The 25,027-nt window shown below is 33.4% G+C and overlaps 4 protein-coding genes across 6 annotated transcripts; 3 read left to right on the forward strand and 1 right to left on the reverse strand.

The window, feature by feature from the left end:
* Positions 1-486: 486 nt before the first annotated feature.
* On the forward strand, positions 487-3,234 carry LOC131004279 (uncharacterized). Its single transcript, XM_057930928.1, has 4 exons — positions 487-837; positions 1,653-1,862; positions 2,339-2,511; positions 2,834-3,234. The coding sequence occupies exons 1-4, from the start codon at positions 487-489 to the stop codon at positions 3,003-3,005; spliced, it is 906 nt and encodes a 301-aa protein (XP_057786911.1). The 3' UTR covers positions 3,006-3,234.
* Positions 3,235-4,977: 1,743 nt separating this feature from the next.
* On the forward strand, positions 4,978-7,849 carry LOC131004253 (methyl-CpG-binding domain-containing protein 11-like). 3 transcript variants are annotated; one of them, XM_057930893.1, is made up of 3 exons: positions 4,978-5,501; positions 5,620-5,703; positions 6,706-7,849. In XM_057930893.1, exons 2-3 carry the CDS (start codon positions 5,632-5,634, stop codon positions 7,609-7,611), a joined length of 978 nt encoding a protein of 325 aa, XP_057786876.1. In that variant the 5' UTR covers positions 4,978-5,501; positions 5,620-5,631; the 3' UTR covers positions 7,612-7,849. The 3 variants fall into 3 exon arrangements, with proteins under 3 accessions (XP_057786876.1, XP_057786878.1, XP_057786877.1); XM_057930895.1 differs by having other exon boundaries at positions 5,237-5,552; XM_057930894.1 differs by having other exon boundaries at positions 5,395-5,527.
* A 683-nt stretch (positions 7,850-8,532) lies between these two features.
* On the forward strand, positions 8,533-10,111 carry LOC131004254 (glucan endo-1,3-beta-glucosidase 14). Its single transcript, XM_057930896.1, has 3 exons — positions 8,533-8,746; positions 8,825-9,837; positions 9,915-10,111. The coding sequence occupies exons 1-3, from the start codon at positions 8,641-8,643 to the stop codon at positions 9,960-9,962; spliced, it is 1,167 nt and encodes a 388-aa protein (XP_057786879.1). The 5' UTR covers positions 8,533-8,640; the 3' UTR covers positions 9,963-10,111.
* Positions 10,112-11,890: 1,779 nt separating this feature from the next.
* Positions 11,891-15,054, reverse strand: LOC131004255 (protein LURP-one-related 5-like). The gene is made up of 2 exons (XM_057930897.1): positions 14,587-15,054; positions 11,891-12,427 (listed from the first exon to the last, which is right to left on the reverse strand). The coding sequence occupies exons 1-2, from the start codon at positions 14,803-14,805 to the stop codon at positions 11,990-11,992; spliced, it is 657 nt and encodes a 218-aa protein (XP_057786880.1). The 5' UTR covers positions 14,806-15,054; the 3' UTR covers positions 11,891-11,989.
* Positions 15,055-25,027: the final 9,973 nt, after the last annotated feature.

Genomic DNA, 25,027 nt, shown 5'->3' on the forward strand with positions numbered 1-25,027 from the left:
GACCTTTTATTCATGAGAGTCTCAGACTTTGTATGAGAAAACCTGATGTAATTTCTTAATGTTGCTCTAGAGACCATTTGTAAGAATGGAAATTAAATCATACTAAATTTATTTTATTACCAATATTCAAAAAAAAAAAAAATATGAATCCGACGCAACAATGCCTTTTCCAATGAGAAGATATTTACAAGACGACATTAAATTTACTTTTATTATAGATCTTCAAAATTAAATGATTACCAAAGCGACACGAAAATGCTTTTTGTAACGAGAAAGATATTTACAAAACGTAATAGATATTGCGAAGGGCAAAAGTGGACAAAAATACAACAATCATCCAATTAAAATATTTTGGACCAAATTCCAATCTCCCCTATATATAAGTCCCCGCCACCTCCGCCCCTCCACCCAACGCGGCGGAGCTCCGCCTCCAAAACCACCTCTCAACACTACAACTCAAGCACTACAAACAAAGTAACGAAAGCAATGCTACTCAGAAGCTCATCATCACCAATCCTGCATTCATGGCAGCCCAATTCAGCATCCGAGTCCGACGCCCTGCCCCGGACCAGATCCGTCTCCTTGACGACGTCGTTCGTGGCCAGCTCGCCGACGCGGATCGCGTTCGATTCGGGCATTAGAGATCCGGTGAAGCCGAAGAATAGCTCGAGGCCGCCGGCGCCGGGTCCGGCGAAGATCCAGGATAGGAGGGAAGCAGTGTCGTTTTTCCTCTGGAGCTCCGGCTTGGGCGAAGTGACGGCGTCGGCGGCGGAGGAGGATGGTCTCTCGGCGGAGAGGACTTTGCAGCAGGGCCGGCCCTTCTTCAATTCAAATGGGGCAAAGGCCTAGGGCCCCTAAATTTGAGGGGCCCCAAATTTAAAATTAGTTCTATTAGTAGTATTTTACTTAAAAAAATTATAAGTTAGTATTATTTATTAATTTTAAATTTATTAAATAAATATTATTTGATATTGATATTAAAAATTTATTTTAAAATTATAAGTGATACAAATGTGTTATACTTATCATAAGAAAATAAAGTTAATTGTAGAAGTTTTTGAGTTTGTCAAAACATCATATTGTTAATTTAATGTTTCAAATGCATGTAGGATATTGTTAAGTATACCAGTTATTGTAGTGTGAATAGAAATATTTTTTGTAAATTAAAATTGATAAATTCACATTTGCCGATTACTATGTCTGAAGAAAGATATATTAAATGTGCTAACAATTTTGTGCATTGAAAATGAGATATTGAAAACACATTATTTAGAGCTGGTAAACTTGATCTTAAAAATGTTATTGATGATTTTGCTTTTCAAAAGCTAGAAGATCAAAATTATTTCATTATTGTTATTTAGTTTATTGTACTTAATAATTAATAATAAAGTTATGTAGTCACACAATCATGAGAGACAATCACATGCTATCTCTATTCGATGACAAAAATCTCAAATTTTAGTGTGCATGTGTTGGTCAAGCGGTAATTGGTTAATGTCTAAAGTCAAAGGTCTTGGGTTCAAGTCCCTTATGGAGCGGCCTTTAAATCTCTTTATTTAATAATGTTTGTTTATAAAATAAGAAAAAAATATATATAAAAAAAATCTCAAATTTTCATTTTAATAAGGGCCCCTTTTTTCATTTTCGCCTAGGGCCCCCGGAATGTCAGGGCCGGCCCTGCTTTGCAGGAGGCTGGCGGCGGAGGTGTCGGGTGTAGGGGGTCGTGTGGCGGTGGCGGGAGAGGGCGTGACGATGGGCCGGGCCCCGGCCGTGGGAGTATTGATGCGTATTATGAGATTATGATCGAGGCTAATCCTGGAAATCCTCTGTTTTTAGCTAATTATGCTAAATTCTTGAAAGAGGTAACTTTCAAATTCTTTGATTTTATTTTTTTTAATGAGATTAGGCCTCGTAGATGCTATACTTGGTCGTTATGTAGTACTAGTATCTATTGTCGATTATGCTATACGTAGTTATGCAATATTTGTGCGATGTGAATTAAACATTAGATACCTTTCTGAAATTGATCTGAAACTGATCTGAAATTTAAAGTTTGTAGTATTTTTTTTTTTGAGATCATAGTTTGTAGTAAATTTGGTAGTATTATTTCTGCATAATCTAATTTCTATGTATGCACCTTTTACTGATCAATAGTATTAATCAGTAATTAACACAAACAATATCATTTACGGCCACAAGAATCTTACGTTTTTAGTATTCCTTTTGAGTTTGATGAGGGCTTTTTTCTCTGGGATTGTGTCTAAATGCTATATTACCATTGCTGTTGTCATTGAATGAATAATGGAATTGATTTAGGATACAATATTTTGGGTTGTAGGTTAAGGGAGATTTCACAAAAGCAGAAGAGTTCTATGAAAGAGCAATATTGGCTAACCCTGCTGATGGCAATGTATTATCACTCTATGCCGATCTAATATGGCAGATTCATGGAGATGCTGCTCGAGCTGAGGCTTATTTTGATCAAGCTGTCAAAACTGACTCCAACGACTGGTGAGAATCAGATTCTTTGTTTCTTGGCTTTCTTGATTCCATGCTTTTCTTTGTTGCCACTTCGGAATTTTAGGTTGTTTAACAAGAGAAAGCTGTCCTTGGTTTTCTACTTTTCGTGTCCTTGAATTGATGACGGCACTGAAACTCTTGATCCGATGCTACTTCAGAGAACATCGGTAGTTATCTCGATCCAATTATGAATTTCAAGAAGATCTTATTGTGTTCTTTTGCACGGTGATCCAATCAAAGAATGGCTCGTAGACATGTCTGTTTTGCTCTGTGTTCTTTTGCTGAGACATGGCACATGTTAATGTTGTGGCAGTTATGTGCTGGCTTCGTATGCTCGGTTTTTGTGGGATGCTGATGATGAGGAGGAAGAAGAAGACGACGGTGAGGCGGCCAAGGCCTTAAACAACCAATATGCAGTGGGAAGTCATAAGTCTGAGTTCATCATTAATGAATCTCATTGGCCTCCTCTTGCTGCAGCTTCTTAATCTAATGCCTCTCTCTCTCTCTCATTAGTTGTGTGTGTATGTGAAGAGGTTGCTATATAGACGAGTTTTGTGTAACATTCTCTTCTGTTGTATATACTGGGTGGAATAATTAACTTAGCAAGCAATTACGCAGAGTTTAATGAGTCTTTGCGCTCACGTGGCATGTGTAAAGAATCTACGCGTGTTTATGTTTGAAATAAAGAATCTCATGTTGATGATTGTCTACTAAGGATTTTTAGTCAGGGGTGAAAGAGAAAAAACCTTCTTCCTTCGCCTCTGTAAAAGAATATGAAACATGGTGATTGAAGTTCTTTTTCTCGACAACTGGTGATCTACAGTTGAAAATTGCTTTTTTATACATCACATGAGTTTTTATAATATTAGAACAATAAACTCTAAATCATTTATGTGCCATTTATTTAGATATTAGAATAATAAGCCTTCATATAGCAATGTCACCTAATTAGGCGCTTGAAAACTGTAAATAGATCAAACTCTTGGTGTGAATTCGGTTACCTCGAAATAAACAACACAGACAAATGCCACAATCGAGTGTTAAAACTAATAAATCGTAACAAGGCAAGCTACAATTTCTTGTTTAGATATTAGAATAGTAGATATTGATATTAGAAAAGTAAGCTTTCATATGACTATGCGTAATAAGAGCGAGTGATGGATACCTACAATTAGGGATAATTTTTTCTTCTGTTAAAAATCAAAGCTCTTGATACGCGATGCCTATCATCCAAATAGGTGTGATGTGATTTCGTATGCAATCTATATAATACTCCCTCCGTCCCAACTTTTAGTATCAAACTTTCTTTTTTTGACCGTCCCACATTTTGGTATTCATTTCTATTTTTAGTAAAAGCAGGTGGAGTCCTTACTCCACTTTAATTATTTTAACTCTCACATAAAATGTGAGACCTTTATTCCACTCACAACACATCAATCACTTTATTAAAACTTGTGCCGTTCTCAACTGTATACCAAAAGCCGGGACGAAGGGAGTATATAAAAGATGAGTTTTTTCCTCCATTCTTTCTCTCTATTTTTTCTCTCTCTTCTTCCACCAAAATTTTCAATATTTTCTCTTCTTTTTTATAATTTTAATTATTTTCTAAACATCAAAAAATTTTATTTATGAAAAAAATATTCAATATGCATCTTAAATTTAATTTTGTGACAAATTTTTTAATATGGTGATTTTTTTTTATCGAAAATGAATTTAAAATGAATAAGTTATGAAAATTTTAAGATATTTTATTTTCTCTCTTCGCTAAAATTTTATAATTTTTTATTTATGTTAGTCTATGAGAATATTTATTCATTTAATATGTCGTGTAATACTCTATAATAATAATGTGTAATGCTAATTTTCATTATCAAAAAATTTGAAATTATTTAATAACTATGATTATCATTACACATTATACAAAGTTAAAATTTTTAATTGAGGAGGTTTATCTTTAATTTATTTTTAAAATATATTTTGTATTTAATTATAATTTACCTAATATTTATATATTTTTATTTAAAACATGTGGTTGATTTCGATGTTCGTCGTGCATCGCACGAATGGTCATACTAGTGTGCTACACAATGTAAAAGATAATTATATAATATTTTAATCTATAATCAAACTAAATTACCATAATTTCATACAGTTACAATAATGAATACATGTTGTAGATAATATAATACATCTAATCTAAGGAAATATAATATCTTATCAAGCTATCCAATACTATCAAGCAAAACAGGTCAAACCTGATATTTAAAGAAAAAAAACATTTGTTTTGAACCAACCAAGTTTGATCTCGAGTTTTTACACATTTCTGGAAATGGGCATGAATGAGGTCCGGCCCAATTCATGTGGACTAATTGAAGCCCGGCCCAAATCCCGCCCCCCCACCTACCGGAATCATCTTGGCATTATCCTGCATCTCACCGCAATATTCCCCACCATTGAACAATCCTCATCCGGACCTCAAATCCCACTCTCCATTCCAATTAACTAAACCATTTGGGGAACGTTATCCGGACTGGGACATTCCTCTTCCCCACTCTCATCAAGTGCGCGTGATCCACTCATCTCAAATCGTATGCTCCACGATTCCCCGTCCCCTGCACTCTCCTACACGCCGCGTGTTACGTCAGCTGACAATTGAAATCTAAGCTAGAGAGATATAGATATAAAGTAAACCGGGATATCACCGTGGGAGCGTCACAGCCCCTCTGATGGCGTGGCACGTGTCCCAGCGCACCCGCTCGAGAACTTTCTTTCCAAACGGGGCAATCAGAAACCGCCTGTAACGGTCAGATCCACGACTCTCGTGGGCGCCACGTGTCCTTTGTAAAATATCTTTTCCCCTTTGAGGTAGTTTTAGCATAATCTTCGAAATAAGGTGTCGTGGCGGTTGAGTTTTGGAGCACATTTTTGGTTTAGAGAGAGAAAATAGAAAGAGAGAGAGTTGAGAGATACTCAGAAAAGAGGTAGCTGAAGCATCTCACTGCAACCGGTTATTTGTCTCCTTTGTTTTGGTTGTACGTTTCCGCTCGTCTTTGTAGTACCTTGTCCTTGATTGAACTTCCTCTGGTTTTGGTTGTGCAGGTGCACGAGAATATGTCCGAGGTTCAGCGCAGTGACGACGTTGTGTCGGTGGAGCTCCCTGCTCCTGCTTCCTGGAAGAAATTGGTACTCTTTTTTTTTTCTTTTTTTTTTTGCTGCTGACGTGCTTAAAGGATTAAATTTTTAAGATTTTATTTGGCTGAATTTTTGCTATACTTTTTGTTGTTTGGTGTTTATTTACTTTTTCTTTTTTCGGTATTGTTTCTTTTGAGGTTACCCAGATTCTGTGGTTCTAGGGCTTATTTTACTTGTGAAATTTCGTTGCTTTAGCAGTTCTTACTTCAATGTTTTTATTCATATCGTAGACATTAGTTTTTATTGGTTTTCCGATGGTAGAATTTTGGTAGTATTAGGATGGGTTTGCTTCTGTAGTTTCCCATTTGGCAGAAATAATCGTCCCTTTATGGAGTTCCTCTTTTTTCATTTCTGTTGATTTTTGGTTCACGGACCAAATTTTAGTTTGCAGTAATAATTTTCTGCAGTTTTGAGCATAAACAATTGCCTCGAAACCGATCTTTGAACAGCTTATACAAAAGTATTTTGCTTTCTTTATGAAGATGCCTGATAAGAGTTTGTGGCATAAGTTAGACTGGTTGCTGTCTGCGCGATTGTTAGAACTGAAACCTTAATTCTGTTTCTGCAGATATAGTGAGGCATCCCTTTGGTAATTCCACATTAAGCTTCTTGAATATTTCCAAGTTCATTCGTATTTTTACGCCAAGTTTCTGTTTTTTCTTCAATTATTGCAATTGTAGTTTTGTTGTTTACCCTGTTACTCACTTTTAAAAATGTGATTGCAATTCCAGTTTAGGGTGTGTTTTAGGCTTGTTTACTCTCATTGAGCTCGTTGGATTAATTTCTTGAATCCTGAAAAATTGTCTTCTAGGCAAAGATTGTATATATTCATATGACAAGAACCAGCTTGTTGAAAAACTAAAGTGGGTGAGATTTTGGTGATTATTATCTACGGACATCATATAGAATTATGGAAAGGCATTAGAAATGTTGGTATTTGTTACCCAATTTTCTAAATTTCTGATTATAAGTTGTACTGATAATCTTTTGCAGTACTTACCGAAAAGGGCTGGTACTCCCAGGAAAAATGAGATTGTATTTATTGCACCCACTGGGGAAGAGATCAGCAATCGCAGGCAACTGGAGCAGTACCTGAAATCCCATGAGGGAAATCCTGCAATATCAGAATTCGATTGGGGTACGGGTGAGACACCAAGAAGGTCTGCTAGGATCAGTGAGAAGGTCAAGTTGACTCCTCCATCTAAGGAGATTGAGCCACAAACAAAACGGCGCAAAAGATCATCAATAACTAAGAAAGACAAAGAGGCGGATGCAGGAAAAGAAGCCGGGAAAGAAGAAGCTGTGGGAATGGAAGTTGATGAAAAGCAAGATGCTGGAACTGAAGAGAAGACCGATGAAGAAAAAGAAACCAAAGTCGGTAGTGAAGACAAACTGCAGGAGGAAACGGCTAAGGTGAGTGAACAAGATGCCAAAGTTGAAGTGAATGGTCAGCAGCAAGAGGTTTTGGTGACTGATGCTGATGTGCAGAGTGAGGCCAAGGACGACAAACCTGAGACAAATGAGGAGGGTGACAAGACTGAAAAATTTAATAGCACTGAATATGCTTCACACGCTGGAGAAAAAGTTGAAGATGACAAAAAGGTATCTGAGAATGTGGAGGAACCAGTATCTGAGGCTGCTCCACACTCTTCTACCGAACTTACCAAGCCTGATGAAGCTGATTATCATGATCAGGGAGCTGAAACGGTGGTTGTGAATGGGGTGGCGCCTGTATCTACTCATGAAATAAATGGAATCCAGGACGACAGTAGTAAAACGAGCATGCAGGTGCAGGAACCAGAACAGGAACAAGGAAAGAATTTGAAGGCGGAGTCCATGGATAATGGCAAGGTGAACCAATCGCCACATCATCCCTCTCCAACTCCCATTAGTTGCTGAATGTTGTTAATGTAGATCATCTAAGCGTCTTGTACCGTTTTCTGATTTTGAAGATACTCCAAACTTGGATGACTGTAATCTTAATGTAACTAGGAGCTGTTAGAATTGTTCTTAGATAGGGACTTGGTTATGTTTTACATTCGACATTCGTAGCTTTTGTATTCCGGTGTTGTGGATATCATGTTATATTATATGCCATGCCGGGCCAGGTCGACTTATCCGGTGTGCTTAGCTATTATATTTTAGCTTTTGCTTGGTGCATGTGTTCTATTGATCATATACGATATACGATATTTTTATTCAAAACTCTGAAATTCCAAATCAATGCAAATTGACCTACGGCTACGGTTGTTGCTCCTCAGACTAGGTTTATATACTAACATCTTCCACAATTAAGTATTGAACAATAATGTAAGTTTTTTCCTTTTTGTCTTTTCACAGACACTGGTCGGCATTATACGCACATATTAGCATACCTGAATTTGTTAAAATAATTATTAATGAAATACAATGCTAAAATTTTATAATCTAATGTATTTAAATATATAGTTGGTTCACTATTTGGGAGAAATTCTGCTGTATTGCAATTGCAAGTGGTAGAATTACTAACATCTGTAGACAAAGTGAAGAGGAGTTCAACTGTAACTCTTACGTACGTATCACAGTATTTTGAGAATTGGAAAAAACAGACAGCGTTACGTTCGTGCATGAAAGTTTGATGTTGTACTCACTAAAATTGAAGAAGGTAGGAAACGAGATACCTTCGAAAAGTTCATGGAGAAGGGCAAAAAGAAAGTTGAAAAGTGTGGATCAAGATTCATCGACGAAAAGCATACTCAAAGGCAATGAAAAGTTTGGAATCTTATTCCAAGCAAACCAAGTTCAAATATTTGATCACATCTTAGAATTAAGGTTTGGAATCTTTTAATTTGTTGTTTGGTATCATCTGCAGACAAAGCATTCTACGTTTACAACGTTGCAATCTTCCTTTGAAAAACAACAACATTCTAAGTGTCCCTACTTGTACAAATGGAATGCCCATTTCTATTTTCTTGTCATTTCAAGATGGTTGGACATGGATTCTTCCCCCTTGTCTTGTGCTTCATTTTGGTATCGACTTTCCCATCACCACATGGTGCGTTGTCTCTCCCTAGCCTCCATCATCATCTGCATGTTTGTATGATAAAGTTAATATTGGCATTTGGTTGTGCAGATGCGTTCACGGGCACGTACGGGGTGAACTACGGGCGGATAGCGGACAACATCCCGAAGCCGGAGAGCGTGGTGACGCTCCTGAAGGCGAACAAGATCAAGAACACCCGCATCTACGACGCCGACCACGACGTCCTCAAGGCCTTCTCGGGCTCCGGCGTCGAGATCATCGTGGGTCTGGGCAACGAGTTCCTCCGCGACATTAGCGTCAACCAGGACCGCGCCGTCGACTGGGTCAAGACCAACGTCGAGCCCTTCCTCCCCGGCACCTCCATCACGGGCATCGCCGTCGGCAACGAGGTCCTCGGCGGCGGCGACGCCGAGCTCTGGGAGGTCCTGGTCCCCGCCGTGCGGAACGTGTACAACGCCCTGACGCAGCTGAAGCTGGCCGACAAGATCGAGGTGTCGAGCCCCCACTCGGCCGCCGTGTTCGCCACCACGTACCCTCCCTCGGCGGGGGCCTTCAAGGAGAGTCTCCTCCCCTACATGAGGCCTCTTCTCAGATTCTTCTCCCACATCGGCAGCCCTTTCTACATCAACGCCTACCCTTTCCTCGCCTACATCAGCGACCCTTCCCACATCGACCTCAACTACGCCATCTTCGAGAAGAACAAAGGCATCTACGACGCCAAGACCAAGCTGCATTACGACAACATGTTCGACGCCATGGTGGATGCCGCCTATGCGGCCCTCGAGAAGGTCGATTTTCACCGCATGGAGGTCATCGTCTCCGAGACCGGCTGGGCTTCCAAAGGAGACGACAACGAGGCCGGCGCCTCCCTCAAGAACGCCAGGACTTACAACAACAATCTCAAGAAGCGCCTCATGAAGAAAAAGGGCACGCCTTATCGCCCTAAGAGGCCCGTCAAGGCCTATGTCTTTGCGCTTTTTAACGAGAATTCAAAGCCCGGTCCCACTTCCGAGAGGAACTTCGGATTGTTTAAGGCTGATGGTAGCACTTCTTATGATATTGGATTCACTGGCCTTGTTCCTAGCTCTGCCTCCTCCTTTAAGGTATGCTTATTCATTCTTCCTCTTTTTTCCTTTGTCTTCTTCACTTCTGAGGCTTGTGTCGATTTTGATGTTTGCAGACATGGAATTGGCTGCTGTGTGTGGCGGTTGGGGCTGTCATGATCTGATTCACGGCTTATAAATTAAATTGGGTTGATTCATTCATTGCTCATGTTCATAATGAGTTTTCATGAGATGTGTATTTTCTTTCTTTTTCATTTTGTATATGATTTGGACATTATTCAAAAATAAATCATAATGTGAATGAGCCTCGAAACGTGATCGGAGAGTTTAGTGGTGTTTTATGCTTATATTTGTTGCTCAAAAGTTTACATTTCTACTTGATCAAACTGGCATCACTTATTCACTTCCTCTGTTTTATTAAACATGGAATAGGATCCCAAGACAAGAGAAAGATCTTCCTGAACAAATGTTTACCACAATGAATTGAAGCACACCTTAGTTACTAAAATATTTTTCTTCCAATTATTAGGTCGAGGGTTCAAGTCACCATCGAGGAAAAATAGAAAAATTGTTATTGATCCTCCTTTAAAAAAAATAAAAAGTACTACTATATATGAATGGAATCGGAAATCGGATGGGAACAAATATCCCACAATTTTGTATGTGTCACCGTGTCCACTGTTATAGTATCTATAATTTAATGATTTTTTTAAAAATAAAAATTATTATTATATTATGGATTATACTTAACTTTTATTTGCAAAAATGAAAATTGTACCATAACTTTGAATTTACCAACCATACTAATGAATTAAAACTAAAATGAAATGATAAAAATAATCATATATACTAATTGAATGGAATGAATTGAAGTTAATAATAGTAAAATTAAATTAAAATTGAAGAAAAAAATATAGAATATTAAAAATAGAACACAAAAGGAGAAATAAAGGTGATACACTAAATTTCAAGTGGAATATACAGTAAAATATGAAACAGTAGCCTTCCTTTTAGTATTATACAAGAGAACAATATATTGTTCCCATGTTTAATATTTTTGCAAATTTATATTTGCAATGCAAACGATAGAAGTAACCCAATACCGACTACCCGACCAGTTGGCGACATAAGCCAGTGTCGCCCACTCACCCTGACCCAATCCTACGTAGAGGGTGTTGGAAAATGGAAAAAAAAATATAAATATCACTTGTTTATTGTATGTAACTGAACCATAATTTTGTTAAATTTTACTCCCTCCGTCCACTAATTCATGACCTAAGGAGCAAAACATGAGTTTTAAGAAAAATTGTATTTTTATTAGTTGAATGGAGAAAGGGACCCACATTTAATGTATTGTTTATTAGTTGAGTGGAGAAAAAATGTATTGTTTTGGGACCCACCAATTAAATATAAATAAAAACTTACTAAAAATGGATAGGTCTTGAGTTAGTGGGCGACCCAAAAAGGAAAGAAGGCCTTGAATTAGTGGACGGATGAAATATTATTTTGAAGAGGATTATAATTATTTTGAATAGTAACTAAACCAAGTTACTCTCTGATGTCATTTCGATAAAAGTCCGTTTGTCAAAAGCTCATTAGCCAAATTAGCAAAGTTAGAGCTTGATAGTATTTAGCCTGTTAATTCATGAGCAAGCTCATTAAGTGATGTAATAAAACATACTAAAATTACTAATTACGTATAAGTTATATTTGTGTAGTATAGTTAATAATAATTATATTAAATCTCTAACTAATTTTATTTGTTATAAAAAAAATTAATATGTATTATTTTTATTGTGAATGAGATATTATAAAACAACCAATATTTTAATGATAAATTAAAATTTAGAAAATTTATTTAAGCTCGAATAAGTTCATGAGCTTCGAACTATTAGAGAAATAATGTTCAGTTTAATAACAAATGACTCAAGCTTGAGTACAAAATTTTACAGATTAGCTCTATTCGATTCGATTCTTTTTTTTTTTTATGTGTTTAGGCTTGAATATATGAAAATGTATAAAAGTAAAAAAGGTGTAATGAGTGTGGTACCGACAAGAGAAAAGGGCAAAAAAAAAAAAGAAGAAAGAATTGTTGACAAGTAATGGAAGGCCACTCTGGCTCTGGCAGACTCAATTACTCTCACTCATAACCTTTATTACACAAATCGACCTTACAACCACCACAAAAAGCTTAGAGAGAGAAGGAGCGAGGGATTTGGGGTAGAAATGTTGACTTCTGGATGGGGTCCGCGCCATCTACACCGTCCGATTCAAAATCAAAGCCCACCCAATGGATCTGATCCAGAATAAGGATCAATCCCATCGCAAAAGCGCTATCAAAACCCCGCTTCACCGAGAGCAGAAAAACGTCTTTGCTCAGCACCAGATTCGCGTAGATGTCCACTTTCCGGCGAATCTCCGCCACCACCTGCCTCTCCGCGTTCAGCACCGTGCATGTCCGGCACGCGAACGACCCCTCGATCAGATACTCCTCGCCGGGATCGCTGTACACATCCACCGTCATCCCCGTCGGCCTCGCGATCATCGACGACCGCCGCACGCTGAACAATGCTTTATCTTCCCTCCCCTCCCCCACGAACCCTTCCCACCGCTGGTGCAGGCTCGGTCGCTACAATATGTATGTATCATCATTCACCATCATAATTAAAATACTTCCAAATTCCTATTTTATTCAATTTTTACTTGAAAACACATGAGTCGCATCAATCTTTTTGGAATTCTTATTTTTTCATTTATTTTGTTTAAATTTAATTAATTACTTACTTAGGGTTCATTTTATCGATTAGGATTTAAAATTATTTTTTATTTAATATTTTAATTTTTAATTAACTGATTATTTGGATTGATTATTCAACTTTAATTTAAATAATAAATGTTAGTTAGGATCCATTGTATTATGATATGTTTTATTTTTAAATTTATAATTATTAAAATAATAAATTTAATAATGGCACAAACGGAATGGAGGAAAATTATGGGACATACTATTACTGATCCAATCCCGATATAAATTCCTTTTTACGTAAAATTTCGGTGGATGCAAATATTGTGGGACATACGTAACTTTTTCTTTTTTTGATTGAAGAGACATAAATGTTAAAAATCATATCGTGGTGAACTCAAAGCTTAGACTCCAGCGAATGGAATTCTCTGTTTCAAAATATAGTGTGTATCACGTATATCATTTTTTATTTTTTTATATTTTTAAATTATTTTTATTCAATTTTAATTTATTATGCTTTTATATAATATAAAGATAATTAACAAGTGTTCACTCATTCATTTAGGATTTATAATTATTTTTTTATTTTTGTTTGAATTAATAATAGATTATTAATTTGGGTTCATTAATTCAGAGTTAGGGTATATAATTTTTTAAATTTTAATTTTTCAATGATAAATACTAATTAGAGTTTATAATATAATAATAATTTTTATTTTTATAAAAAACAATTTATCATACATTCATTATTTTTGTACAAACTGATCACTAAACATTTAAGATTTTTTACGAATTGGAATATGACCATTCTACATGCCATGTCGACACGAGAATCAGACATTGATATTCCTGCCATTTCAAAATTGTAGTACACTTTAATTTTAACAGAAGAAACAAAAAGTAATCAATGTATTTGAGACAGTAATTTTTATAAAATCCTAATGCACCCTTGTTTAATAATTCAAGATAACAAGATTATCAAGTTAAGATAACATTAAACGCGGAAGTGGTGAGAGAAATGATAATTTAGTATGCAATTACTACCGAAAATAGACTATAATTTTGCTAGAAAAAATAATAGAAAATTATCAGTTACCATAATCCTATGTGGTACACAGAAGCTGAGTTTACTCCCTCCATATTTAAATATGTGTCATATGACATAAAATTACACATACCAAGAAGGGATATAATTTTACACACATACCCTTAATTATATTTCCTAACTTCAAAATTTCATTTAATTATAATATTAAGACATGGGTAAAATTGGAAATTTAGCTCAATTTTATTTTAAAATTCCACAGTATGATTTAAAAGAGGATTAAAAAAAATTTACATTATGACACTTATTTAAAGATGGAGGGAGTAATTTTTAGTAAAAAAATGAGACGGCTCAAACAATATTGTTTCTGTGAAGAAGGTGAAATATATATAAAATATATATCGAATCATCTCAATTTTAATTTTGGCATTTAAATTACATCATTTAATGCCAACTCATTAAATTTTAATTTGGTCAAAATTCAACTCAATTTATGTCGTGCCACATAGGATTTTCGTCACAAAAAATTAAACCTTAGAATGCAATTGTTAAAAGTTTATTTGCAAAAAAAAAAATGTTTTTGCATTAAATTATTATTTTTGTTTTTATAAGTTAATTATAGTGCTATTTTATTTAGATCTAAATGTTATTGTAAGTCAATAATTTGATATTAAAACTCCATTTAGAAAACATATTATATACGGTTTTGTAATAGACACACAGAAATAATTAATAGCATGTTAGTATGTTCTGAAATCTCTACCTATATTTTTGTATTATCCTATAATTCCACTGTCATTGGTAACACGAAGTATGCTGCTTGTTTTGATAATCCGAAATAAATATATATAAGACGATATTTTACCATGCTACGTGACAAAGTAATTGACGAAAAACAGTGAGGAGATAAGGCATTTGGTTTCCATATCAATAATTAAACAGTAAATGATATTTACCTAATCTGAGAAATTAAGTATAGTAAATGAATGGATATATTTACCTTGCGGCGGACGGTGAGGATGCAACGGCCGGCGCGGTCCATGAGAACCATCTCGCAGGAGTCGCCGCCGTCGTAGTTGTCGACTCGGAAAATGAGTTCGCCTTTGGAGTCGAAGGCGGTGAAGCCGTCGCCGGCGAAGAAAACGGAGGTTTTCATCACCGTGAAATGTGTGTCTTCTTTGCACACACACGCTTCCTCTACGATACCTTCTTTCTTCATGTGATGAATTTTGATCGGAAAAGGTTAGATTTCACGATTCTAGTAGAGAAAAGAGCTGAGAGACTTCTGCAACTTATATATATATACGGACTCCTGCGTGTGGAAGGGATTTAAAGGAAGATGATTTCCTTGTAATTCTATTTATTTAATTAATGAGAGGAACGGAAGGGGAGCTTTTATAGAGAGAGAGAGAGAGGAATAAAGTGAAGAGAATGAAATTCTTATATGCGGGATGTCAAAAATCAATGTAAGATGTGAACGGTTTTAGTTAGGATTTAGGAATATTAACTCTTAATAATATGACTTACATCCCCTGAAAATTAATAATTAAGAGTAGGACTGATATCACTATAGACCAAATTTTGTCCTATTTTATATTAATAACTCACAGTTTCTTTTGTTTTGTTTTGTTTTGAGCACAAAATTGATCATACAATTTCGAAATTGATATAGTAATACTAGTATTTTGATTTCATTTCTAAATCTAGACCGAATATAATCAACTTTATTGATGAATTGTCACGTTAGCGGGTGATAATGTTCGTGAAATTAAGCTAAACAAATTATCATTCTTAAAAAAAGTTCCATGTCGTTGTTTATATTTCAGTATTAATTTGGTTTGATTTGATTTAATTATTTTCATTTAGTTATAAAAAAAAGTTTGGATATCATCACAATGTTATGGAAATATAATTTTTTAAAAATACATCATTCTTTAGTTATAGAATTATAATATATATATATATATTTTAATTTCCATATCATTGTAATTTATATTTAAGAATGAAAATATCAAATTTAATAATGATAGTAATATTTAGTTATGATAAAAGTTCCATATCATTGTTTTAAGAACGATAATATTCGGTCCCCAAGGGGACACCAAGCGATGCGAACTCCTGTCTACGTATGAACAGTTAAGGGATCAAATCCTACTGCTCCCCCTCCCCCAAAGTCAGAAAAGAACGATAATATCCAAACTTTTGCTAGTTCAAAATTTTGGCCCAAATTATTTAGTGTAAGGATATGATGGTTCAAATAATTACAAAAAAAAAAAAATTATTGTAGTAATTTTTGCACTGAGCTAATAATATAATTACACTGAATTCTATACTGAACAAATATCCTCAATTATTTATATATAGATCTAGTGCAAGAACTTTTATAGTTAGAATATAAACTTATTTAACATAAAAACTAAGAACATTGCACTTAACTTATAAAGTAATTGTACTTAACGTATAAAGTAACTGCTATTTTAGACGATGAAGCACAGTCTGTTGGTAAGACGCTTCTCCTCCAACCAATAGATCAGGGGTTCGAGTTACCTAGGGGCTAGAGTGTGAGTGTGTTTTTTTCTTTATTTGGGTGTAACAAAAAAAAAAAAGGTAACTGTTATTTTATGATAATAACTTATGTACCCTATAATTATGCTCTATTTGAGATTTGAACCCACAACCATGAAAGTGCAGATACTTTATAGATCAAGTGCATGTATTTTGTAAGTGCAAGAGGTTTCTAGTTTATAAGTTAAGAGATGTTTTTATTTGATTCAATTCCTATATACTTCCTTTGTCCCCTAAATAATTCCATATCTTTTTTTTTTTTGGATAATCTCCCAAGTAACTTTCTATCCATTTTGGGACACTAGCCTACCACTAATGATAACCCCATTTATTCTTATTTTTCACACCACTCGCAATACTAATTATAAGAGCATCCGCAATAGCGCTCCCGGCTCGCCCGAGCCCCGTACCGCTGTTGGGGTTAGGGAAGTGCCTTGGCGTGCAAATGCAAGCTTGGTGCGGAGGCGTAGAGAGGAAACATGTGAGAGGCACCCACGAAAAAATAAATATGGAGGCCGCACGCACACGACTAGTTTTTTTAAGGAAAAATATACATTTTATAAATTAATTAGTTAGCATTATATAATATATAAGTGCTCGTTTGGTTCAAATAGAGGAATGGAAAGGGAATGAAATCAAATAAAGGAGTGGAATGGTAACAATAACCATTACCTTTATTGAGTGTTTAGTTTAACAATGGAAATGAAACATTAGTAAGGGATTCCCTTTCTTTTGTTTCCCACTATTTTGAGGGGTAACAAATTGGGTGATTGAATTACTCTCAAGTAAGGATAATGATTATCTCATTATTCAAACCAAATAACAAGTAATGAATTCAATTATTTGATTCCTTTTCCTACCTCTAAAAACATCCAACCAAACGTTGGCTAAATGAGAATCACATGTTTGAATGTTCTCTTAAAAAAACCAACAACTCTTGTTCCACCTCCCTGCCCTAGATGTCTGACAAAAGTATGATTTATATATATATATATATATATATATATGCAAGTCGCGGAGAAATCCTGTTGAACTGCCATTTTACAAAGCATATCTTATTGCTTTAAGTGATTGGTGTTTGTTAGCTCACAAGTCAAATTTGAGCTTGCGCTAATCAACCATTGGCTCGTGATTGATTTAGCTTCAAAATATAAATTTATTTGCTACTCCATTATTTATATTTATATATTACGATTAATATAAAAAATTCTTCATTATTATTAACATCGCAAAATTGAACAAATGAAGTTCTCGAAACCTCAATCTTCTTTCTTTGACAAAGTCGAGCAACTCCAAGAATTCCAATGAATTTTACAGCTTTGCTCACTTGATCCCCAAAAGAAATGTGCAATGTTTTTCTCAATTTCCCTACATAACATAATTGGCAATACAAAACAACTTGCAAAATACGAAGTATATAGCTTTTTTAACAACTTTTGGAAACTTCATTTTTTCAACTTTTCAACATCTCTCCTCCATTCTTTGGAGTGATATATATATATATGGATTCAAAGATGTCGACGAGCTTAGAAATTTCTTGTGGTTTAATTTAAACCCTTATAAATGGCGAAAATTCATGTATGGCCATTCGCACTGTGCAAACAATTGTCGTTAGTATTATTTTGATATTAGTAGTATTAATTAGAGGTTACTTAGGGATTCAATTAGTATTTTTGAATTATGATTTATTAATTTTCAATTAGTGATTACTATTTCAAGTAAAAAAAAATAGTGATTACTATTTCTTAACTAAGCAAACTCTAGCTAGAATTTAAATTAAGATTTAATGTCCACCAATTGCAGTTTATTATTTCTCAGTTAAATTTATTAGTTCTCAGTTAACATTTAATAATTAACTTAATTAATTCAACTAAATTTAATTAGTAAATTAATTATTGTTTTTTTAAGGGAAAGGACCACCGCCCAGAAGAATAACTCTTCACAAATGCAGTCATTACTCGTTACTCATTAGTATGTACAGACATTTGCATGTTTGCTCACTGACAATTTTAACTTGTCCAAAATTAATTTTTGTCAACATGCCTTTCAATACAAAGATGTAGGAAGGCCTTCACCTCACCATTTAATTTGTAAGCTAATTCATACACTCTAGTACATAGATGTATGTGTTTGTGTGTGTGGATCTCACATATTTTGTAGTATTTAATTAACTGTTAAATTTTGAAAAATTAAATAGAGATCCCCTACATATACATGAAAGTACTGCACTTTTTGTAGACTTGTTGCTCAACTTTTCGTAGACGGAGATAGCATAATTTATTTAATTTGTAAACCAATATTATTATAGCTTCTATAGAAATCCAATCAATTTTATATAGTTTTTACAAATATATTGCAGTTTCTGAAAATATCAAAACAACAAGAATAGTAACAATTATTTTAGTGAGGAAATACAAGCCCTAGCATGCAATTCGAAGATATTAATCCTCACTTTGATATAGTGAACTATCAAAGTTCAATTCTTATTTTTCCTCTCCAATTCAAAAATAACAATTATAGGGAGAGGGAATTTGTACTTATAATTAACGAGAGTTTATTATAACTGACTGTGTGGCTATAGTGTTTTGATGTTATATTTCAAACTGAAAATAGTGAATTTGGATAAACTATAGCTTAGTTTAGCTATTCACAACAATTCTATTATCGACCAATGGCGAGAAGAGTACTATGAGTAAAAGCAACAAATTAATACATTCTCTTGAGGCGGCTTAGTGATAGTGTGAATAATCAAAATTAATATGTTCTCATCCCAAGTGAACAACTGTTGTATCAATTACGAATTTTTCTCGTGGTTGAAAAATTAAATAATGTTAATTTGGTGCAATGCCTTTTACCACTGAAAGTAAAGCATAAGATGCGCGGTGGGGTTCCAAAAGTGGAGACGCGATTAGACAAAAATATTTTCTAACCCCGACATGCTTCTATCGGGATTTTAAGGTACAATAATTCCACAAATTATTTTTAAAAAAACAAGCATCAATTATTCCAGTAATAGTGATTCAATTTAATGTGATCCACAATTATAGCGATTAGACATGACATGAAGTCTAAAATATCCAGAATTGTAAGTTTAAATCTTCCACGAAGTTTTGCTTGAATTAGTAAGTAATTAAACATGATTAATGTAGATTGAATATATTTTTGAATCTCGATATTCCGATTATAGTTAAAGTTCAAGGCAAACAACTTATGTAGTGGTGGGATATTGGGATCCATGATTGATGGGAGAAAATTATTAATTTATGTAACGGTGGTTAATTCCAAGTTCATTTGATGACTGCGCGTGAATGTATAGTTTGAGAGATATTATATCCCTACGGAGTATTACTATATATAAATTGAATAGAGAGAAACGGTTAGATTTAAACCCTAGACTTATTGAATTCTTTTGAAATTATATTTTCAAGAACTCAGTATGTACTGCGCACTGCTTAAATATAAGACAACCTGAAGAAATGATTTAATTATTGGATCTATTGATTAATTAATATTAAATTCATAAGCTCCACAAATAAGTAGAAATCTAAACTTCACATTCTAAAGTATTAACTGTAAATTCTCAATTAAAAAAAAAAAAAAAGAGTGTAAGTTCATGTTATAGTATTACCAATTAAAATACATAACAAAAAACAAATTATAAAGTTTAATTCGGATTTTAGAAACAATTGACCCAATAATAATTTATACTACTCCATCTTTTATGTCGCACACATCTATTAATGCTCTATCACAAAGGACGCCTCAATCAATCAATTTGACGGTACAGTCAGTTAATCTCATCATTTTTTTTTCAATCTTGTTTCAATAAATCAAAAATCATATTGTGTTTATTTCCACAATCCAAATACCAGAAAACAAAATACTCAAGTGCTTTGTGGATACTCCCGAAGACAAAACATGCCACCAAAGGCAAAAACTTGCTAAATCGGAATAAAAATACAACAGATGTAATGTAGGATTGCACATGTAAATATTACTACTTCCTCCGTCCCATTTAACATGGCTCATTTACTCTCACTGAAGGGGCCATGTTAACGGGGAGAGAAGGAGTATATGAGAAGATTTTCCATGTACACGTATGAGAAGATCTCTTATGCGAATATATTATATATGTGATGTTTTGTAAGGACGTCCATATAAAAGAATATGTGATTATATATTGATAGGTAAATAATATTATGAGAAATTAATTCGAAGCAAATATATTAGTATAGGTCATTTATGATTATATATTGATAGGTAAATAACAATTTGAGAAATAATAACAGTCCAACGAAAGCTTGCACCTTAACTTAATTCATTTAATTAACCGACTAAATTGTTAAGCGTATCTTGTCAATTGTCATGTTTAAAAGTCAAAGCTGATGACCCTAATAATTGTGTCGTATTCCATATTCTTCAAGTGTGTATTTATTTCGTCACATGATACGAAAGATATTATGATATTCTTCATTTAAACATCATGTTACAAATTTCGGTACACTTATCGCAATTTTAGTACGACATCGGTATGAAAAAAATTCATACCAAATTTTTCAATAATACCAATCTTTGATATACCGAAAAGTTTGGTACATCGACAATATAAAAAATCTTATACCACAATTTACGATACAGTAAACAGTACGATGAATTTTTTTTGGCATACCATACCGATCCACCCCTATATATGCATAACGAATTATGACATTTTTTTCGACCACCGATTAAACTTGGGCTCGACTTTAGTGCAGACATCCTCACGAAGATTATACATCCTTCGTGCCTGGTAGAGCATGAATAGACATAAAATTTGATGTGCAGATTCATCGCTTTGTGTGTTTATACATGAATTATCGACTCATCAAAGATTATTTTCAATAAATATCATTTGCGATTATTTTATGTGTTTATATATTATACTGTTGGTTTTTAAATCTACAGTTGTTATAAACAAAATATTTTTATCGTAATATACAACATGCGTGTTATGACAAAAAAATTAAAATAGTCATCAACTATTCATAAATTTGACCTTACATATATATTATAGACATTTAATTAGTATAGTACGAGGCTTTTTTATTTTATTTTAATGATTGTGCACGTGAGTGCGCGTGTGATCAGGTAGAAGTTTCAACCAACTTATTGATCAATCAAAAATATCCTTGTCTAACAGGGTCTGCATGCGCGCAGTTGAAAAGAATTCATAATTAAAGGCTATTAATTAAATAGAGAGATGATGATTAATATAATTATAATTAACGGGTTGATTGGCCACAAATCTCAGTTTTTATCGTTGACCTAAAAGACAGATTCATCCACTCTAATTACTTAGAGAAACAGCGCAAGATTATGCATTCTTTATTAAACTTAATTAAGTAGCGTGGTCAAACCATGTATTTTATTATAGAATAAATTAAGCTACTGACGTATGTACAGTATAATGATTTGAATAAAAATAATAATTAATAATGTTGAATACGCGTATACTGTGACCAACAATTCGAACTTTTTGGAAGAAAATTAATGAGAAAACAATATATATTAATTTCTCAAAATTTAGTAATCGGAAGTTTATTCGAATTATATATAAATAGAGGGTGATCCAAATAAGTCTAGACATACATCGTAAAAAATATAAATCACTTTTAATCCTAAATAGATTGTGAAGATTTACGCTAGATTAATCACTTCAATGAATATATTCATAATTCAAGATTCGAATTTCTTAGATGGTGAAAACTTTTTTTTTTTGAGGATTTTTTTTTTTTTGAGTTATAGTAATTTTCTTAGAACAAATTCATAATGTTTCATAACAAAGTCTTAGTGCATAATTTTGACATATGATCATTTGATAATGCATATCTAAGTCTTAGATAAAACTATAAAAGGGTAAATATCATTTTAAATCTCAAACTATTTTCATACTATCAATTATATTTCGAATTACTGAAAATAATTTTTTAAACTTTGAACTATCAATTTTGTATCAATTGTACCATTTCTCCATTTTTTTTTTTGCTCTAAAAATTTGACGTGACTCACCGGATGCTACAATGTATTTAGAATTATTCATTTTTTACCTGCATTATGTAAAATGACGTCATTATATGTCTTATTAATTAAAAATTCAAAGGGTAAAAAATAGATGAAGGGTACAATTGATACAAAATTGATAATTCAAGGTTTAAAAAATTATTTTCGATAAATCAGAATATAATTGATAGTGCAAAAATAATTTGAGGTTTAAAGTGATATTTACCTTAGATAAAAATAGATTAGCATTAATTAAGATAAAATTTAGTCAATCCACTAATAAGGTAAAATTCGGTCAACCCACCAATGAGGTAAAACGCAGGTGGGAAAACATCATAACACGTAGATAAAATTGAACTCAAGACCTTTCATAAAGAAAAGTCTTTGAGTGTCTCAATTTTGCCACTGGAACATGCCTCATTAACCTTTATCTCTTTTTACTTGAATCCATAATTTTTCGCCTCTCTTAGTCATCACTCGATTATTATTTCAAAGATCAATGTATTTTATTCGAATTTAATATGCTCTGAATCCTTCTAAAATTTTAAAGATTCGAAATGCACAATAACTATGATTTCATGAATAATCTTATGAATTTTATCAACAAAAAATTATACTGCCAAATTCTAAATACTCAAAATAAATTATTAAAAATGTAATTAGGCAGATCTCAAGTCATTAGATCAAATAATATTTAATGGACAAAATTTATCCATAGTTTATACACTTAAAAGTGTTTTTATTATAGTCCTCTATATATATATGTGTGTGTGTGTGTGTGTGTGAGAGAGAGAGAGAGAGAGAGAGAGAGAATTTATAATAGAGAGTGGTTTAAATGAGTTCAGGTGTGTGTCATACTCCCTCCGTCTACGAAATGAGTACCCATTTGGGGGTGACACGAGTTTTAAGAAATTGATTAAGTGTGTGTAAGTGGAATAAGGGACCCACTTTTATTGTGAGTGGGATGTGTGGGGTACACTTACCAAAAAAGGAAATGGGTACTCATTTGGTGGACGGACCAAAAAGGAAATATGGGTACTCATTTCGTGGACGGAGGGAGTATAAAATATAGGGGTTTTGGCAAATAAAATTACGAACTATTTCGAATTTGCAATTTTAACGCGACTTTTGAAGTGTGGTGAATTAAATCACCACCTTTTCAATTTTTGCAATTCTGTTTCCCCAATTTTTTTTCCGATCGCCAGATTGTTGAATTGGAGCTTACGGAGATTAGTAAAGACGACGTCATTTTTGTGAGGTCTAAACGACATCGTTTTATACAATTTCAATTAAAAATTTCTCTAAATTATAAGGGATCATATCTTATATTTGCACCATAATTTTTAATATTTAGTAATTTTATTGTAAACGACGTCGTAACATGAATATTACGTGGAGAACTAATCCACATAAACTCAAACTCAACAATACGACGACCGAAAAAATTGGAGGGGATGAAATTGCAAAAAATTAAAAAAGATGGTGATTTAATTTGCAACACTTCAAAAGTCACATTAAAATTACAAATTCTAAATAGTTCGTGATTTTATTTGCCAAACCTCTTAAAATATATTATCGTGAAGATCTATGATAGATCATCACTTTAAAAAATAAATTTCAAAGTGTAGATAGCAAAAATTAAATAATTTTAAATTTATAATTTTTTATAATAAAGTCCTATTATTTCATAATAAAGTCATATATTACGGGGAATTGGATTCATTTACACCAGTCAGAATCTCTATGTATGTATATGTGAAAAATGAAAGAAATAAAAAGTACTCCATATGTATAATGAAATATATATATATATATATATATATATATATATATATATGTGGTAATATACAATACTACACAACTCTCTCAACCTATATTCACACTATACCCACTTTTTTCAAACAATTCACTCCATATCCATTTCAATATTTAATTATTTCTCTTGGTACTTGCATATTCCTTTACCATTTTCTATCTCTGACTTCGTAACATGTACCTGACAAAGTGAAGTTACTTTTGACCGAATTTAATTGTAAAAGGATAAATCTAGAATATTTTAAACAATGCGCACTTTAAATTGCGCACTTTATTAAAATTGAATTTAAAGGATAAATTCAACCATAAAATGCGCATAGTTGTTGAATTAATTTGATATTTCAATACTATGAGCATAATTTATTTCATTTGCATTTGTAGAACTATGCGCACTTTAATTTGCACTATGCGCACTTCAATTTGGAACACTATGCGCCAATTTACATTTCATTTGATTTCAACACTATGCGCCAATTTGCACTATGCGCACTTTAATTTAATTTGCACTATGCGCATAATTTGATTTCAACACTATGCACCAATGCGCATTTTTCAGTACTATGCGCATAATTGAATTCATTTGCATTGTAGAACTATGCGCCAATAAAATGTGCATAGTTCTACTACTATGCGCATATTAATTGATTTCAGCGTACATTATTAATTTGATTTGCATTGTAAAACTATGCGCACTTTATTAATTTAAATTGCGCATATTAATTTGATTTCAGCATACATTGTTAATATGCCCATAATTATACTATGCGCATAGTTCTACTACTATGCGCATAGTTCTACTACTATGCGCATATTAATTGCGCAGAGTTTTGACTATGCACAAATAATAACGGAATCCACTTAGTACACGGAAATCCACACTGCAAATCACACGACCCAATCATTATGTACAACTTTTTTCAGCATAAGAAATATTAAAATAATATAATGGATATGGGGTAAATCATTTTGAAAAAGTGGGTATATGAGAAATGTAGTTTGCAAAAGGTGGGTATTTTAGATTT

Source organism: Salvia miltiorrhiza, unplaced genomic scaffold (assembly GCF_028751815.1).
Source record: "Salvia miltiorrhiza cultivar Shanhuang (shh) unplaced genomic scaffold, IMPLAD_Smil_shh original_scaffold_358, whole genome shotgun sequence".
Taxonomy (NCBI): domain Eukaryota; kingdom Viridiplantae; phylum Streptophyta; class Magnoliopsida; order Lamiales; family Lamiaceae; genus Salvia; species Salvia miltiorrhiza.

What these genes read in the sequence shown, in the direction of transcription:
- LOC131004254 (XM_057930896.1), top strand. Translation starts at nt 8,641, where the DNA reads ATGGAATGCCCATTTCTATTTTCTTGTCATTTCAAGATGGTTGGACAT. An exon ending in GACTTTCCCATCACCACATG is followed by an intron (nt 8,747 to 8,824) that starts GTGCGTTGTCTC and finishes TTGGTTGTGCAG; the next exon opens with ATGCGTTCACGGGCACGTAC. An exon ending in GCTCTGCCTCCTCCTTTAAG is followed by an intron (nt 9,838 to 9,914) that starts GTATGCTTATTC and finishes TGATGTTTGCAG; the next exon opens with ACATGGAATTGGCTGCTGTG.
- LOC131004279 (XM_057930928.1), top strand. Translation starts at nt 487, where the DNA reads ATGCTACTCAGAAGCTCATCATCACCAATCCTGCATTCATGGCAGCCC. An exon ending in CCTTCTTCAATTCAAATGGG is followed by an intron (nt 838 to 1,652) that starts GCAAAGGCCTAG and finishes ATTTTCGCCTAG; the next exon opens with GGCCCCCGGAATGTCAGGGC. An exon ending in ATGCTAAATTCTTGAAAGAG is followed by an intron (nt 1,863 to 2,338) that starts GTAACTTTCAAA and finishes TTTGGGTTGTAG; the next exon opens with GTTAAGGGAGATTTCACAAA.
- LOC131004255 (XM_057930897.1), bottom strand. Translation starts at nt 14,805, where the DNA reads ATGAAGAAAGAAGGTATCGTAGAGGAAGCGTGTGTGTGCAAAGAAGAC. An exon ending in TCCTCACCGTCCGCCGCAAG is followed by an intron (nt 12,428 to 14,586) that starts GTAAATATATCC and finishes TACATATTGTAG; the next exon opens with CGACCGAGCCTGCACCAGCG.
- LOC131004253 (XM_057930893.1), top strand. Translation starts at nt 5,632, where the DNA reads ATGTCCGAGGTTCAGCGCAGTGACGACGTTGTGTCGGTGGAGCTCCCT. An exon ending in CTGCTTCCTGGAAGAAATTG is followed by an intron (nt 5,704 to 6,705) that starts GTACTCTTTTTT and finishes AATCTTTTGCAG; the next exon opens with TACTTACCGAAAAGGGCTGG.